General features: G+C 46.9%; 9 protein-coding genes across 9 annotated transcripts; 4 read left to right on the top strand and 5 right to left on the bottom strand.

Moving 5' to 3' along the window:
• Nucleotides 1-82: 82 nt before the first annotated feature.
• Nucleotides 83-1990, bottom strand: PTM1 (Membrane protein ptm1; the record flags this gene model as incomplete). The annotated part of the gene is made up of 7 exons (XM_049255274.1): nt 83-340; nt 395-1005; nt 1058-1132; nt 1183-1223; nt 1274-1602; nt 1661-1858; nt 1916-1990. 7 exons carry the CDS (start codon nt 1988-1990, stop codon nt 83-85), a joined length of 1587 nt encoding a protein of 528 aa, XP_049105743.1.
• Nucleotides 1991-2498: 508 nt separating this feature from the next.
• Nucleotides 2499-3509, top strand: CTU2 (Cytoplasmic tRNA 2-thiolation protein 2; the record flags this gene model as incomplete). Its single annotated transcript, XM_049255273.1, has 1 exon — nt 2499-3509. The coding sequence occupies one exon, from the start codon at nt 2499-2501 to the stop codon at nt 3507-3509; it is 1011 nt and encodes a 336-aa protein (XP_049105742.1).
• Nucleotides 3510-3974: 465 nt separating this feature from the next.
• Nucleotides 3975-4820, bottom strand: LOZ57_006252 (uncharacterized protein; the record flags this gene model as incomplete). The annotated part of the gene is made up of 3 exons (XM_049255272.1): nt 3975-4395; nt 4452-4660; nt 4746-4820. The coding sequence occupies 3 exons, from the start codon at nt 4818-4820 to the stop codon at nt 3975-3977; spliced, it is 705 nt and encodes a 234-aa protein (XP_049105741.1).
• A 720-nt stretch (nt 4821-5540) lies between these two features.
• Nucleotides 5541-8158, top strand: DCP2 (mRNA-decapping enzyme subunit 2; the record flags this gene model as incomplete). Its single annotated transcript, XM_049255271.1, has 2 exons — nt 5541-5571; nt 5634-8158. The coding sequence occupies 2 exons, from the start codon at nt 5541-5543 to the stop codon at nt 8156-8158; spliced, it is 2556 nt and encodes an 851-aa protein (XP_049105740.1).
• Nucleotides 8159-8539: 381 nt separating this feature from the next.
• CAF17 (ccr4 associated factor) lies at nt 8540-9787 on the top strand (the record flags this gene model as incomplete). The annotated part of the gene is made up of 1 exon (XM_049255270.1): nt 8540-9787. The coding sequence occupies one exon, from the start codon at nt 8540-8542 to the stop codon at nt 9785-9787; it is 1248 nt and encodes a 415-aa protein (XP_049105739.1).
• Nucleotides 9788-9966: 179 nt separating this feature from the next.
• Nucleotides 9967-11178, bottom strand: LOZ57_006249 (uncharacterized protein; the record flags this gene model as incomplete). The annotated part of the gene is made up of 1 exon (XM_049255269.1): nt 9967-11178. The coding sequence occupies one exon, from the start codon at nt 11176-11178 to the stop codon at nt 9967-9969; it is 1212 nt and encodes a 403-aa protein (XP_049105738.1).
• A 462-nt stretch (nt 11179-11640) lies between these two features.
• LOZ57_006248 (uncharacterized protein) lies at nt 11641-13276 on the top strand (the record flags this gene model as incomplete). The annotated part of the gene is made up of 2 exons (XM_049255268.1): nt 11641-12121; nt 12174-13276. 2 exons carry the CDS (start codon nt 11641-11643, stop codon nt 13274-13276), a joined length of 1584 nt encoding a protein of 527 aa, XP_049105737.1.
• Nucleotides 13277-13444: 168 nt separating this feature from the next.
• Nucleotides 13445-14981, bottom strand: LOZ57_006247 (uncharacterized protein; the record flags this gene model as incomplete). Its single annotated transcript, XM_049255267.1, has 4 exons — nt 13445-14245; nt 14308-14568; nt 14627-14727; nt 14780-14981. 4 exons carry the CDS (start codon nt 14979-14981, stop codon nt 13445-13447), a joined length of 1365 nt encoding a protein of 454 aa, XP_049105736.1.
• Nucleotides 14982-15684: 703 nt separating this feature from the next.
• Nucleotides 15685-16527, bottom strand: LOZ57_006246 (uncharacterized protein; the record flags this gene model as incomplete). The annotated part of the gene is made up of 1 exon (XM_049255266.1): nt 15685-16527. One exon carries the CDS (start codon nt 16525-16527, stop codon nt 15685-15687), a length of 843 nt encoding a protein of 280 aa, XP_049105735.1.
• Between the last annotated feature and the right edge of the window lie 1067 nt (nt 16528-17594).

The following is a 17594-nucleotide window of genomic DNA, read 5'->3' as shown; positions in this document are numbered from 1 at the left end:
TTTGCAAACCCCTTTCCTCAAACGAATAAATTGAAAATAAGCTCGATGAATACACGTTGGAATCCGTAGAAGCGGTATATTATTAGTCTTCCTTGCGCATTAAACCTTTCCCTTCAGTTGAATTTCTCGGAGATTCGTCATCAGACCATCTCTCATCACCGACGGCAAAATGATCCGCATCGAGTGACTGACGACTTGACAGAGCGAGGGTAGCAGCGCCGGGGACTGCGGATGGTGCGACACCTGCTGCTCTGCTATTAGGTGGCTCGCCTAACTCTTCTTCCTCATCGAGTGAGCTGGCAATAGAACGAATCTCAAAGCCATCGTCGTCTTGGGCAACCTGTCATGAGAGTGAGCTTAATTTGGCTGAAATGAGGATAGGGGTGTTCCGTACCTCATCACTCATAGCAAAACGTCTATTGTTTGCCGTTGGTCTCCAAAGGTATGCAACGAAGCCAATATCAAACAAGTATACAATATTCAGCCATCCATCTAAAACGAACCATCTGGTTTTCCAATGATCGGGGATATAGTCGACGACGCTTTTACTCGCAAAGAGGAAGGAGTTGAGGAAGAAGAAGCCAAATGTAACCATGATACTTCCCAGAATACACCACCAGAGCTTTTTGTACATCATAGCCTTCACTCTTTGCTTTCTGTCAATCAGATCCTTCATGGTTGCTCCTAAGGAGTTCAGCGTCCAGACGTAGAATGCTGTAAGGGTTCCGGCAAGAGGAAGAACGACTAATAGGACGAGCGGACCTGCACTGTCTGGCGTGATTGAAAGGCTTGCAACACCGTAGACAACCCCGAAAACAAAGTGACCGATAGCGAGGCAACGAACATAGACCATAGTACGGCCTAAAGATGGCTTCACCACGCCATACCCCATACAGACGATAAGAAGAAGGAAGAATGAGAAGGAGTTCCGGCCAGCATTTAAAATCGCTACTATGACCATGAGGACTCTTGCTAATCCATTCATGCCATGCCTGTTTTGATAATCTACTCAAAGCTTAGCAAGTATATCACCAAACGGATATAAGGTATTGCCAACCATAAAATCCCCAAGTCATCAGTTGCTCAACTACCAAAAATACCAGAATAGCAGTTATGTAATTCTGGACCGGTACTATAGTCAACAGTTAGTCGATATTAAGCGGAAGCGATTGCAGAACCCACGAATGTCATGTCGATGCTGGACATATAAGAATGCCCAAAATCTACAAGAGGTTAGTGATAGTTTTGTGTTTAGAGTATCAGGAAAACATACATGCCAATAACGGCGTAGATAAGGGTCAGGCCGCCGTAAAACGCCAATTTTGGAATTTGCGGTCCGGCAAGCTCGCCATATGCATTTCTAAACGACACAATGCCATTATAATTATCTCCTGTGAATCCATAAGTGCTGACACAGTAGAAGCCACTCTTTTTGACAAGGTATTTAATCGGCTGTGGGTCTGTTAGGTTGACAGCCATCGAAATGAGTGGAAATCGTGCATTTTTGGTCGCGTTAGGTTCTAGAATGAAGGCTCCCAGTGATTTTTCATCACACAGCCCAATTTTTACACCGTGCGGGTCGCAGATAGTTTCTTTTACAATCTAGATAAGGTCAATAAAGAGCGCTCGCGTGCTTGTACCTTATAGGTGGCGGTATTACCCTATCTTTATCATCAGGAGCAAAGCGACCTATCAGCCCCTCATCTTTCCATTCAAATATAACTAGACTCATGAGCGGAGTTGGCTCTTTCGGTGGCAATTTGAGTAATTTCACTTGAATATACGGGTCAACGTTGCCTCCCCAGGCTTTCTTGCCGTACATTCCGGAGCATTGTTGTCGGTGGCCATTGTCTTGATTCTAGTAGGCTAGGAGTTAGGAATGGGGTGCCTCTAATATGCACATGGAGGGCCTTACTATTTTTACGTCGTTTGCGAGAACATCGGCTGCTAGCAGGGTAGATAAAAAGAGTCCATGGAACGGCCACCTCATTGTTGTCTCCGCTGAAACTGAGGCAAAGTCGGGGGCCAGAAAAGCAATGTAAAAAAAATCTGATTATTCATGTAACATTGAAGAGCGACTATATCTAGATCCAAAACCGTTGGCAAGTGTTTGCTCCTGAGATGCGAGGGCCAGCTGGCATAGGAATACAAATGGAGGATTTGGCAATAAGGTTCTGGCCGGCGTGACGTAAGCAGGGTTTTTTGTCCTGCTAAATAGTTAAAGATTCGAAGGCTTTAATCGCCACCAACAAAAATACATTCAAGTCGTATACGCTCACTCACTGGGGAAATTATATGTATTACGAAATGACAGAGACGGCGGGAATCAAACTATGTATCGATTGCAAATCGTTACCATACCAGGTGACAGTACGAACCCGGAATCTTTGCGAGTCAGTTCACCTCTATTCTCCCACTATTGTTATTATTCCGCTAGTTATACTAATTATTTTAGGCCTTGCTTTACGAGGTTCATACAAGGTAAAGTCTTAAGGCGGATGGAAAGATATCGCCTTAGAAGTGCCCCAAAAGACAGACAGCGAACCCTCCTCCTCCCGCTATCATATGGCGTCTCGTCTCTAGCTTTACTGCATATGTTGAGCAGCATTCTTGCAAGACAGCGCTTGATCGGTCAGCACCGCACAGCGTTCGATTTACACATTGTCGTAGTCAATCCCGCCTCACTTGAGCCTTCGGGATCTTCTCACATGCCTGAGAGATTGGATCAGCTCAGAGCAGCCTATCCAGCCAACAAATACACGGAGCTTCCTCTTCATAGCATCCTTGATTATGACACCGATACTAGGGGCGTTTTTGCCCAATGTTTACGCCTTTCTATCGCAGAAAGTTCCCACGTATCAAATGAGGAGGCTATGAACTTGTTTCGAGCTTCATTTTCAACTACAACCGCGCGAGCAGATGTTGATAGAATTCTCCTTAGGCGGCTTATAGTTGCATTTGCCCAGAATCAAGGATGTGATGGAATTCTATGGGGCGACTCAGATAGTCGGCTTGCAGCAAAGACGTTGGCAAATGTTGCCAAAGGCAGGGGTTCCTCCATCGTTTGGGATGTATGCGATGGGGTATCTCCCTGGGGTATTTATTTTTCCTTTCCTTTGAGAGACTTGTACAAGACTGAACTGGAATTATTCGCATCTTATACACTTCCTCACCTTGAGCCAATTATCGAACGAGACGTACAAGATTTTGAATCGATCTCAAACCGAAACATGTCAATTGAAGACTTGATGTCGCGGTACGTTTTAACTCAAGGGGCCAAATATCCAGGTGTTATGGCGAATATTGTTCGCACTATCGATAAGCTGAAGACGCCTCCAACTGGTGGTGAAAGTCGGTGTGTTTTATGTGGCGTTCCGGTCGGTGCAACAGATAATTATATAATCAGTAGCGAACACTTTGATACTACCATATTGGATCAGCTACCTAATTGCTATGGGTGTATGAGAACTCTTCTGGATTTGAGGACGACAGTCACTGCTTCCAGATAGTGTTTTTATATCTAAGAGCGAGGATATGAGGAGATATGAATGGATTTGCTCCCATTTTAGTATGAGAAATATCGTATCTTGGCTACTATACTGGCTGACAACTATACATGAGAAATCATACACATTTCGCTGTGACCTGCCTAAAAGTCTAGCTGTTCTATCATGTGTACGTATTCACACAGATATGTTCTCTGTGAAACACGTCATATGCTGTAGAGCAGAATACTTGTTTGATGATAACACTGATCAACCAATCAATTTTCTAGGTATCCAAAGGTAGTGTGCGAATCAAATAAAGCCTAAAGCGAGATATGTAGCATGAAACTAAGAAAAGTAAGCGAAAAAATAAGAACTCAATTAAGCGCCTGTTCCCTTTACCAGTATGGTATCTAAAAGTACATGCATAGTAGGCATAAACAAATTGTTTTCCTCGTCTCGTCATTAACACTGAGATTTTCAGTGGTGTCAGCGTCTCCCCTTTACAAAATCAGACTGGGTTCTCCTTGGTTGCCCATGTTTTCCAGAATTAGTCTTGTCTCGTGATAGGCGGGCCGGCTCTGGTTGTCTTGGATGCTCATTGCTGGAGGTAATTTGTCTTTGGGGCTTGCGTGTTCCAGCACCTACCTCAAGGTCGACCTGGCTTGTGGAATCCAAAGTTCGTTGGCCTTTCTCTTTGAGGTACTTCTCAAGTAGAACCGCATTCCTTGTATTGCATTTGTATAATGCATCTGCAAGATCCCCAATAAAAGGAACCAACCCAATGGCGAAGTCGAAAATTACGTTGAAGAGCATTTGTGCGTAAAGGCTCTTCGGAAGGCCGCCTTCGACGTTGCTGCAAGTCTTTACGACCATAAGTGCTAAGATCATATCAAGCGCATCCCCTATACTATTAGAGCCTATTAGAAAGCAAGTCAAACAACCGAGAGGGGGAGGGTAATATACGCTGGTACTAAGCCGATAACACTGCCCCATCCAAATTTTATGCCGCAGAAGTTGCAAAGGGCGAGGTCTAACCGGTATGCCCGACGCTTAACTTTTGTAAGGACTTTAACATCATGTTCCGAGATGCCTTCGGGAGCAGCTCTACGTCGTTTTTTTGTTGTTGGTCGTCCAAGGAGGTTGGTCGCTTTGACTTGTTCAAAGTAGGGGTCCTAGAAGTAGCTTGTAAATTAGAACTTGCGGTGCATTGTAATGATATTTGGGTGCATATATACTCAAGACATCGACTCAACTTACTTCTTGTCCAAATCTATTTTCTGCAGACTCCTTTAAAATATTTTTAGAAAGAACGGCAGCAATTTTGGCAGCCATAAAGGGCGGATATGAAGGGTTGTTGATACAGGGAAGAGTTCACGGCGTTCGAAACTGATATAAAGGGATGGTTAAAAGGAGAAAAACAAAAAATAAATGAAAGGAAAGAAAGAGAGGCGTCCTAGGCTTAATATACGATGTTGTACAGAAATGCTGGCACGCTTCTCGTTGAATCAACAAGACTTGGAAATAAACAGGGAATCAATTGGTAGATGGAGGCGCGTGGGGTTAGAGATCAACGCTGAAGGGCAACCAGTAAACGGCATATTCTTGACTCTCAATAACTAGCTGGCGCTACCAAGGATCGGTCCTATTTGTAGCCTGGGGTTTCACTACTCTTTCGCAAATGGATTTGCTTAATTTCTGGCGTATTTTGGCTTCACGTCGGCGGCAAAAAGGCTAAGCCGACGTCATTCCGCATATGCTGACTCATCAACCCCTGTTCAGCCACACTTACCAATTTGCACTGCCACATATCATCAGCCACAGAAATCACTTCGTCAACACAATCACCAGCAATGAGTCAAGTAACAGGCAAACATTGAGGGATCTTCCATTGGTTCCTGAACCTATCTTACTACGACTTTTCGTTTCTGTATATTCTTACTCGTAGAAAATTGACATCAGTTATATACTGCTCGTCTTCTACGCTGTCGACTTCAGATTGGTGGGAAGGGAAGATCCTGGTTTACGCTGAAATGCCTAGGTGGTGTAGGAACTATGCCAGGACCAAAGATGAAGCTCGAAGACTGTAAGCGATGACAAAGAGAGTCCTCAACTTCCTTATTTACTGACGATGTCCTTGCGATCTAGGGCTGGATGACCTGTGTGTTCGCTTTATTATCAACCTTCCCCACGAAGAATTGGAATCAGTTGAGCGCATATGTTTTCAGGTCGAAGAAGCACAATGGTTCTATGAAGATTTCATTCGCCCCTTAGACCCGAATCTGCCCTCCTTAAACCTGCGAAGTTTTTCTCTCCTTATATTTCAGCATTGTCCATTGATGTCTCAATGGTCCCATTATCATCACTCCACCGCCTTTTCGGAGTTCCTAGCTTACAAGACGCGAGTCCCTGTTCGTGGTGCAATTTTACTAAACGAGGCTATGGATGAAGTAATTCTCGTTAAGGGTTGGAAGAAGACGGCTGGCTGGAGTTTTCCTAGGGGAAAAATCAACAAAGACGAGAAAGATTTCGACTGTGCTGTCAGAGAGGTATATGAGGAAACAGGTTTCGATATTAGGGCAGGAAACCTCGTTAAGAATGAAGAAACCGTCAAACATATTGACATTTCTATGAGGGAGCAAAATATGAGGTTATACGTAATACGAGGAGTACCGAAAAATACTCATTTTGAACCAAGAACAAGAAAAGAAATAAGCAAAATTGAATGGTATAAGCTTTCAGAGCTTCCAACCCAAAAGAAGGTAAGGCAGGAGGACCAGACCAGCCAGGCGATGAGTAAGAACAAGTTTTATATGGTCGCTCCCTTTCTTGGACCGCTTAAAAAATGGATTGCTACTCAGAAGAAGCGAGGCGTTCCAAAGAATACGGCCACTCAGTTAGATATTGAGAGCGCGGCATACACAACCGCAGAAGAAAGTATTGGCGCTGCGAATGGGAACGTTGCCCCAAGTGGCGATGCTATTGAGGCACCGATTCCTATGGGACATCCCACCCTTCCTGCTGGTGAAAACCCCTCCTCCCAACTAAAACGGCTCTTGAATATTGGGTGTCCTGTACCACGCGCTCCCGCCATCGCCGATCCTGTAGTTACTAGGCCTGACTCAAGCAATGGATCTACGCTTCTAGAGCTCCTGAGAAAGGGCTCCGATTCTTATCCGGCCTACCACCCAGAGGGCCATCCACACACACAACTGTCATCAGCTAACTTACCTTCCGTTGGGCCATTACACCCTCCGCCAACTCAACATTCCCAGAGCAATGTCAATATCACACCTAACGCTCTGCCTGTTCCATTACCTGGTGTTGTTCAGCCGCCCCTTCGTTCTCTACATCCCCCCCACATTAACCCTACCGATCAAGTTCATCAATCCCCCGTTCATAACCTCCCTGGAAATGAATTCTCACAGCCTCCTCAACTACCGGCCTTTGGGCCGTTTGTCGCTCCCCACAGTCATCGCCCCTGGTTGACTCAGCCTCCTGGCAGTGATTCAATTCCTCAAAATCTTCAAGGCACGATGCATTTTACTTCCTTGGCTGCGCAGAAGCCAGTGCCACCTCCTTATTATCCAACCTTACCTCAATCAAACCAAACATTACCACCGTCTGATACCAGAACAGCATCTATTCCCCCTGCCAGTAAACTTCCGCCACCGAAGTTAACCAGTCACTCACTTGCACTTTTGAATGTTTTCAAAAGCAATAATTCGCAAATCCCCACTGCACACTCCCAAGAAATGCCATCCGACCCCCAATTCCGCAATGGAACTCAAAAGATGTCTGACCATAGAGAAAATTTGCTGAGCCTTCTAAAGGTACCTGCTCCACCATCAATGCCTTTCCCAGCAGCACATACACAGACAGCGCCACAGCCGACGAATAACATGAAAATGTCGAAGCCACAGGACCAAGTTACCTCTCAGCCACAACCACCACAACTCGGGAAAGATATCAATTCGAGATACGATATTGGGCAATGTGTAAATAATCCTGCAGCTAAGTCGCTTCCAACTCAATCTTTAGCTAAGCAGAGTCCTCGCGGCCGGCAGCATCAGCTTCCGGTTCATCCGCAACACACCGCACGGCCTAATATCACAATTCTTCCTCGCCCAAGTTCGGTAAAAAATGAATCTATCATGGCTACAAAAGTTGCGGCAACCTCGCAGTCACCCCAAAAGAGAAATGTCAAAATTTCAGAAATCACAAAGCCTTTCAAACCTCGTATTTTGCGTCGGCCGGATAAAGATAATTTGGATGCCTGTCTGCCTGCTCGTACAGTAGTTGTAAGCGCTTTTACGAAACCGAAAAAAGAGACCCTGGAAGAAGAACCGGAAACAGCAAAGGAAACACCACAACGCCTTGACTATGATCGTCGACAAAGCCAGCCCAATTCTCAAAAAGAGACCTTACTGTCACTGTTTGGGAAGGCCGACCCACCTGAAACAAAGCCTGCTAGCTACAGAGCAGAACTTATGTCTCATTTCAAGTCACCGGCCCAGGACAATCCTGCAGGAGATGCATTTCACCAGAGCACTGCCGTTCCTCCGCCCTGCACCGGCGAGAGTCAACCACCAACGCATAAAAAGGCCACTTCGCCCGTTGATAAAGAATTTTTGCTTGGCTATCTAAACGGTGTTGCGATGGGAAAGCGCTAGTGAATTGGCATTATCAGTTTAGTTAGAGCCTTGAAGGCTGGATTGATTCATGTTGGCGGACCTGCGGACTCCTGGCTTAGTAAATTATTATACTGGCTGTGGGTTATTTTACCCTTGAAACGAACTCCGTCGGCATATCCGTACCTTGTGCTTCCCTACTGTAACCTCCATTTTGTACAAGGGCTCTCGTAAACTACTCTATAATTTAGTTCTGTACTCCGTATGACATGGTTAATGGGCGCGTGGCGCGGGTCGGACCATACTGCCGCGTCTTGCCGCCCTCGGCCATCAACGAATACACGAACCCAACCCGAGGGAACAAATTTCTGGTTTTATTTAGGATAGCAATTGTTGGTGTGCCATTTTCTGACCCTTCAAGAAATGTTTGCGCGGTTTTTTACTAGCCGAATTTGTACACGATGCTTTCTACGCCGACGTAACCTGTTTACCACCGCCACCCCTCATGAGCAGACTGGCCCACTAGACAGCGGACATGTCCAGCTCACCAATCGCGGACTTATTTCCCTCACTGGTGCAGATAGCACTGCATTTTTACAGGGGTTAATAACCCAGAATGTCATCGCATCGAAAAACCGGGCTAGTCTCACCACACCGTTTTACGCAGGCTTTTTGAATGCTCAGGGACGGGTTCTGCATGATGTTTTTATTTACCCAAACCATGATTCGGAATCGGGATTGGAATATTTGATTGAGGTGGATAGAGAGCAGGTTTCCAATTTGCTAAAACATTTTAAAAAACACAAGCTGAGATCAAAGCTCAAATTTCGATCATTGGAAGAAGAGGAAAAAACAATTTGGGCAGCTTGGGATAACATAGGAAACTTACAGACCCAGCGAAGGCTTGATCCGACAAAGGGTGTTATATCTTGTGTTGATAAGCGTGCTCCAGCTTTTGGATATCGAGTACTTTCTCCAAGTAGCGATTTGCGCAGCGTAAAAGATACACTTCCTGGACAAGAAGCACCACTCTCTTCATACGTGCTCCGCCGAATCCTTCACGGCATCCCGGAAGGGCAGAGTGAAATATTGCGGGAATCTTCCTTGCCAATGGATAGTAACATGGACATAATGGGTGGCATTGATTTCCATAAAGGTTGCTATCTTGGTCAGGAGCTAACAATACGGACACACCATCGCGGCGTGATACGCAAACGAATATTGCCAGTGCAGCTATATAGGATCGACGACACTCGACCACCACCCGTTCATTCTCATTTACCCACACACTTGCCGGATACCAACGTATCTCTTCCGCCTGCAGGAGCAAACATTACAAAATTAAGCGCATCAGGAAGAGGGCGCAGTGCAGGAAAGTTTATATCTGGTATTGGAAATGTTGGACTTTCAATCTGTCGGTTAGAAACGATGACGGACATCTCTTTAACGGGAGAGTCATCTCAATACGATCCGGATGAGGAATATAATATTTCATGGGAGGCTGACCCAAGTGAAGGCATTTTGGAAGCTGGACAAGTGAAAGTAAAGGCATTCGCTCCTTCCTGGGTGAGGGAATATATCTTAAATGGTGGAGTAAGGCAAAGGACGACAAGAGATGATGTGCAAAGAGCCAGAGACATGGTTGAGAAAATGGAAGAATACCAGCAGTAACCTTGTAACAGTGACCTGTTATGAGGATACTACGGAGTACCCAATACTCAATGGTGTATATTATTTGGACTGTACATGTGGTCTACGCATCTAGCATAAATCATATCATGGGTATCATATTGAACAAGAAAGAAGAACGCCAAAAAGGGGACCATGCGTGTTTACGAAGGAAAGAGACCTTATATTGTAGGATTTGTAGGCATCCTTTCCTTACCCTCTTTCACCAGCCCCTCGGTACGTTTCTTCTCTGCATTTTTCAGACGAATTAGGGTGATTTCTTCCAAGCTTGGACTATTCGGGCCTAGATTAGACCCTGCATCTGAAGAGGTGTTAGGTGTAGAGAAAGAAGTAAAGGAAGGGGGTTTTCTGTCACCGCTAGTGGGTTTAGTAGAGGAGTTGAGGCCGGGAAACTTGACGGCACTTGGTCTTATTGTCGTTGAGGAAGCAGTCTCGGGGGGTACGGTCGTTGGCTCCACTTGAACAGGCAGCCTAGTGCGATGCGATTCAAGATCAGGCTCTTTATTTGAAGCCCAGGATACAGAGTCGATAATGTCCCATTCCTCCCCATTTTTTCTATTGCTGTCCTCTACAGCGGCATGCGCACCAGCGATGGATGAAAAGACAACAACACCCGTAGCAATAATTTTCCTTTCTTTTTTCTTTCCAGAGGGCTGTTTCTTGTCTTTTAATGTGAAAACACTCTCAACCTTCCCAAATGCTGAGAATAATGATTCCAGTCGAGCTTTATCGAGGCTCAATCCCGCGCCTTCACGAACCCAACGGACCTTGACCGTTCGGTCAATTTCGGCGACGGAAATGCCACCAGAAGGTTCTCGGCTTGTCTTATCTGCATCATCGGACCGCTTTTTTTCTTCTTTAGCTTGTTCAAGCCTTTCTTCTTCCTCTAGAATCTCTCGTCTCATTAGCTCCTCCTTTTGCTGCCTTCGCCTCCTCCCATCTTCTGCTAGCCGCTTAATTTCCAACTCTAGTATTGCTTCTGCTTTGTCGAGATCAACAGTAGCATCCAGACCCGTGGCACCAAATGGCCTTTTCATTCCGCGCTCCCTGGCTTCCAAGTCTTCCTTCATTTTCCGCCGCACACCCTCAAGCATCTCATTTTCTCTTTTCTTCCGCTCCCTTGCTTCTCGAGCATCATCATAAAGCTGCCGCACAGATGGCTCGGACAAGACATCATAAGCAATCTGGAGCAAATGAAACTTGTCGATATCCGCTGGGGTAGGGTTCTGTAGCTTATCAGGGTGATATTTCAAAGCTGTCTTTCGGTATGCGCGTCGAATTTCAGTATCCGCAGCAGCAGAAGATATGCCAAGAAGGCCATAAAAGTCCTGCGACGAGGCCGCATGGGCCTTTAGGTCATCCATGGGCGCCATCGTAATATGTTAAGGAATGTATCTTGTCAGGCTCTTTTTTGTTCCATTTCGTTGGCCGTTAAGGTTGTTCCGATTTGGCCGGACCGGACCTAATATAGTCCGATTTGGGTCTGGGCAGAAAAATAGGGGCCTTAATAATTTGAGTATGTCCCCAGAGAGATAGGATATTGAAGGCGATAACAGAAAGGATGCGGTCTTGGAGGATATATAGGCACCCTCTGATTACGCTGGGGGTAGTGTTTTCTTCCCCCACTTGAAATGAAACGGCCACGGGTCATTGTCTTCCATTTCTCGCCCCCCCCCCCCCAGAATATAGATGTCGGGATCTTACCCTTTTCGGTATCTCGACATGGCGGGGCATGTGAAGATCATTCCAGCTTTATTTCGACTACCATTCATGAGCATTTTATAACAATTGGCGTTTTATCTTCGTTTTGATTCTTTTAAAAAGTGCTTCCAAACATGTCCTGTCCTCATCCATCTGAACTAGCATTGGCATTATCTATTGTCAAGTCCAAGCCACCTCACACAAGTATTAAAGGTCAGGATCTCTTTAATAGATGTGCAGTGCTTTACTTATTCTACACAGACTATATTCTCGATGTCAGGCGTCACATTCATGTGGGGCAACGGAATATTGTCGATGCTACTGAAGATCGCTATCTGGACAGTGCTGCGTTCTGGCGGGAAGCATATGAAAAGTCTGAAGCCTATCAAAGCCGCCTGCTTGATAAAGTGTATGAACTCGAACAACGAACTGAGGCGGTCGCCTTTAAGGCACGGGCAGATGTAGAACACGGTGCTATGTCATCGAAAAGAAAGGCTATTTGTGGTGTTTTCACAACCGAACCCCTCTCATCAAAACGCTCAAAAACTGCTGGCGCCGCAATATCCAGCAATGATAAGCTTAGTTACTCTGAAGCCTCGAACCCTGTTAAGAGTTGTACGTCTGCAGATTTTGACACCTACCACCTTGCTAACTTTTACGTTTGCAGCTACAACGCCATTCCTGCGGCGTTTACACCGACTACAAAAGCTTTTACAGAAAAAGACCGAGTCTGAGCAGTTAGCAATTGCCTCGGCTGATCTTTGTGTTGCCATGGAGCAGCTTATCGATACCACGATATCCCAAAGACAGGCGAAGTCTAAGAAAGAGAAGGGATGTCCGTTACAGCAAAATCTCACCTTAAGAGACATTTCGATTGTCTTTGAACAGTGCTATCCCATCATTTTTAGAGCGCTGCAAAGGTTAGCTGGAAGGGAAGATGGAGCCTGCGCCTACGGCATCATTGTATATCGCCTGGTTCATCTCTTTCAGTCGATCCTCCTCCACCTCCATCGTCATACCCTGTTAAGGGCAAAGCTGTTAATATCAAGAGCAAAGTCAGTCTCAAAAAAGGCTAGACAGACAGCCAAGGCGAAACGGGAGAATACAATAGAGTCGCTGTCGCCCCAACTATCACGAGAAGACAGCCGGCTACTGGATACTGTCTCTCAGCTACTTGTAAAGATGATACTCCAAATTACCACTGGGAAAAATGACCACAGCGACTTGTTAGAAGGCTTTTTGTTTGTTCTACTTGAGCATGTCGGCAAAGTTCTAGGATCTTTGGTTTTCAAAGGCCTGAAGTCCGATACCAGTCTTGCCGTGTGTCCAACTAGATTGCCCATTCCATGCCCGGGCTTCCAGGACACAGAAAATGGAACTAACGTATCCATCCTTGAGTGTGCTGCTATGCTTCAGAGCAGACACCTTATCTGCATTCTTGAACACGCTCTTTCTATCCAGTGCCAGGGCGATAGCGCGAGTGGTTTTGTGGGGGCACACTCTTCTCTCCTGGTTCGCGGAAGAAAACGGAAGCTACAGAATACGCTTCTTAAAGGTGTTTTCGGACATGACGATCCTACCCTGCAAGAGTCGTTGAAATCAAGCCGTGAGATTAATCCATCTCTTCCCACCGGCTATTCGGACAACGACCTTGATTCCCCTGGCTGTGATAAGGGTGATTGGTTTGTTCAAGAGGTGTGGAGACTTCTCGGCTGGGACTCTTTGGTTCAAAATCAAAGCGACGAGCAACGTTCGAGCCCAGAAGCTTAGACGTATTGAAGCTAATATTTTGGCATTTTTCAAGATATTTTAACTATTGTATCTCATCGCTTTCCAATGCTCCAGTTAAACATTTAACTATATATACAGGGGTATAATATATATGATATACAGAGTAAAAAGACGATAACCAAAAACAAACTGCCTGCCGTCTATAAACTATTTCATCCACCCTAGTTTTCTCGCAGCAAAGCCGATTCCCCCCAGAAGGGCACTGGTTCCGGTAAAAATGATCAGTGGACCGTATTCCGTACCATAACCCAACCCAGCTTTGCCTGCCCAGGGCCGCCCTCTTATTAAAATCTCGCTTAGGGGGCCACAGGCGACACTTCCAATTCCGCGGCCAGCGGAGAGCATACCGATGACCATCCCTGTGCCACCGCCACTTTCAGGCTTATCACTGGATACCTCCTTGAGAATTCCAGCGTAGGTGGCAGCGTTCCCCCCCGCGAAGAAACCGTAGGCGATAGAAAAGACGAATAGCAGGCCGGCAGATGACGAGAGGCCCCAAAGGAGGAAAATTGAAAGGGTTGCTCCGATGGTGCTTATTAGAATGACGGTGGTAACATGAAATCTGTCGATCAGAAACCCAAGAAAAGTGGATCCAAAAATAGAGGCTGCGTTAACGAGAGATATTGAAGTGGTGATGGCTTCGTTACGGACTCCGAGGTTGCGAGCATATGCGGGTAGGTAAATAGTAGGCATGAAATGCCCCAGTCCCTCCAGGATATTTCCAAGTTGGAGAAAAATAAAAGTCCTGTTATAACAGAAGCGAAGCGACAAGCGGCATGGCCGATAATTATGGTTCCTTGGAATACGCGGCCGAACAAAGAAGATCAAGGGGGTCAAAAGAAGCGCAACAATGGCCGCCCATGACAGAAGGGCCACCTTGAGGCCGAAGCGCTTGAGCATCCATGACATTAGGAAAGGTATCGTGACGCCGGCAAACCCAGTTCCTGCCTATAAATCATTTAGAACAGTGCAAAGAAAAAGCGTTGGATTTGCCTGAAAAAATGACTTACCCACATCACACCAAATGCAAATCCTTTTTTACAAACAAACCATTCGTCACAAAATATGACTGCAGGGTTGTAGGAGAGGGCACCTCCAATTCCATACAATGCTCCTTGTGTGAAAATCAGATGCCATACTTTTGTGGCGAAGGCTGACGCAACAAGCGCGGTAAGAAGTAAACTAAGGCCAACATGAAGACTCCACTTCCGCCAAAATAGCCACTTTTCCATCAAGGCGAAGCACACAGGGCTCCCAAGATACATTACGCCCTGAATAATACAGTGTTAAGTATCATTCATAGGATGATGGAGTCTTTAGTGCACTTACCAGTGCGGTCGTACCGATGGCTGCGATACCTGATGGGTTCGACTCAAAGGGCTCATGTGTTTCATAAAAGTCCTGAAAAACACCGTACGAAAAGGGCAAACCTATGCCATGTTTTAATTAATACCCCGGTAAAGGTCATAAACAAATACTAACCCCAGATCAGTGATTCGATCAGGAAAGCTCCAACCAAGAATAACCACGCACGGATTCCCCGATCGACCGGTGGTAGTGGCAGCGCTGAGCTGGGGAGCTGTTCATCTTGAAATTCGTTGGATCTATTGCTCTTCGAAGTCCATTTTTTTTCGAGCTCGAGTCCAGAGCGGGCTTGAAGTTCAATGTCGCTAAAATTTTCCATAGTTTTGTAGGACAAGTGTACTCTGTAGATGCGATTTTTAGGATGAATGGTTTGAAAAGAAACAAAAAGCTGGGGCTATGAGCAATATATATGCTAGTCATAACCTTGGTTTGGGTTGTCATCCGGCAAATCTGGTTTGGAAATAGAGTTGCGATCTCGCCCTACGGTCCTCAAACTGGCAGACACACGCTCATCGACCGTGAGAACCAGTTTAGCCTATCCCTTCAAAAGAGAATTTTTCTCAAAACCGGGAGAAATATGAGGAGGGGTCTGTCTCTTTCGGCTTAGCAAGTGGTAGGTTAGCACCATCAAATGCATGGCTCTTTCACTAAACTCCTGGATAGGCAGAGTCATGTATGGAGTACGCGTAGCGGCATGGTGCCAGTATATCATAAAACTTATTTCTTTAAACCATCCAGAAACCTCATATTGGCGTGAGGATGATTCTTTCTCTGTTCTGATACGGGAAGGTGGCCCTCTGTCACTGGGCGTAGGATAATGCTCTCTCATTATATGGGGTTATGTCAAGAGGATAACATCAAGGCCATTATGAGGGCCAAATATCCGGAAAGCACGCCGAAAGGCGGTGTCGGTGCTCTTATTGTTGCTCAGGGTTAAGCAACCGATATTCCAAGTCCGCATAATCAATCTACCTGAGCTGACCCTGCCGTGCAAGTCAATCCTAGTAAATGGTCTCGCTCAACTATATCAACCGATAGTCTTTCCAGCCAACTGCCCAAACGACAGGAATGAGAAGTCCTAGGACAGCTGGACCAGGGGAGAGTTCAAAAACAGACCAAACCCACAAGGTCCCAATGGATGGAGCCCTTTTCATTACAGCATAATATGAGCCCTCATTTGTCATAGCAATGAGACGCATACCCAGCAAGATAGAAATTACGCAGAAGATGATATTGTGGGCATTGAGTGGAAACAGAGACTGCATGGACAAGGGCGTAGCGGACGTGGCAACACCAGGGAAAGCATTTTTTTTCGCCGCTGCTCTCCTGCCAAGTACATTGAGCGAACGAAATGATATTATATGGCCGTGGGCCAAGTGTATGATGAAGGTCAGGGTGGGGAAGGCGATGAATATGGTATCTCGCGACAGCTTTCCGAGGGGGGTTTCTTGGGCATACTGGTGGGCGGCCAGGAACGAGAGCGTAAAGTAGAGGACAGAGAGTGGGAACGACAGGAATATGGTATCTGGAAGAGGAGGGATTTCCGCGTCATCGCCGTTGCCGATATCGTCATGGGCGTCCACGCTGCGATCTGCCGGGCGGGAAGAGCTTGAGTCAGCGTGGGGAAGCTTCTCTGTCCCCAGGATGTCGCCCGACGACGATACGTGGATAAGCTCCGGTTGAGAGCTGCCGGTAGCTGCATTCCGCTCAGCAGCAATCTCGAGAAGCGTTTTTGCGTTCTTCTGCGACGCAAACGTATGTGAAGACGGGCGGCTTAAAGGAATGGACGCGGAGTCGAAGCCATCGAGAGGTGCAGCGGCCGATGCAGCGGCTGCGCGGCGCTCTTTGCGATTGTGGGCTGGCATTGGCGGGAGGGAGCTCAGGGTTGAGGAGGAGGAGGAGGAGGAGGAGGAGGATGGACGTTGAGGTTCGACAAGCCCGCTAAACTAACTAGGAAGGCAGCGGCAGGCTGGGCGGGTATTAGTTAACTAGTTAGCCCAGCATCAACCAACGTCTGGCTCCCACGGCGCCTGCTAGCGAGTAAGTACTGTATGTACATATGTATGTAACTGAGCAGCGGCCACCGCGTCCGCACGGGAGCAGCAGGCACCGGTATAGTTACCTAGTTAACCGACTCGCTCCAGCTGGCTGGGCTCCCTTTCTGTCGTAACTCGTAGACGGTCGGCGGTCGCAGTGAACCAGCCGCCCATCCCTGAGAGCAAACACAGCAGGCCAAGAGCAACTACATACTACTTGCATTGCCTGGCTGTGTTTCTTCACACCTCGGTCACTCATTCACCCCAATCGGTCATTCATGCGTGGAGTTTGGCTTCAATTGGGCGCAAGCATGTCGTCTGAAGCATTCGTGGTGCAACAGCGGCGAACAGCCACTCAAGAAACACCTTCATTCTGCAGACAAGGCCAGCTCGTCATCACCCGTACATAACACTCGCCGTGGAGAGCGCATCGCCGGCGAGGAGGGATGGCCCGCCCGTCTGTTGGCTCACCAGTGTAGAGGGGTGGCATCAAACCACACGGAGCTAACGCGCTTGAAGGCTTAACGTCGCGCTGGCACTTTCGCTACTCTTCGCTGTCGCTTTTCTACCTCTGCCACGTTTCCACCACTGCTCGCCATACTGAATCCTCGCAGCCGTCGTTCCGGCCGAATGATCGCCTGAGCGTCTCGGACTCGTGTTTGCATCAAATTCGCCATACGAGCAAGCTCCCCCCCAATGCCGATCGCCCTCGTCACCAAGGCCCTCAGTATATATTCACCTCCAAAGCTGCCGTTTTGAGGCCGTCTCTTAGTCCACCACAGAGTTACCTGTTCATGAAGCTCGTGCCCTCTATAGGCCGTTATCTCCACTAGCTAATCCTCCGACGTTGGCGCAACGGGGTGGTGGCTCGATCCCCTCGAAGGACTTTGCTCTAG

Source organism: Ophidiomyces ophidiicola, assembly GCF_022830035.1.
Source record: "Ophidiomyces ophidiicola strain CBS 122913 chromosome Unknown scaffold_38, whole genome shotgun sequence".
NCBI lineage: Eukaryota > Fungi > Ascomycota > Eurotiomycetes > Onygenales > Onygenaceae > Ophidiomyces > Ophidiomyces ophidiicola.
This window is presented reverse-complemented; position numbering and strand designations above follow the sequence as displayed.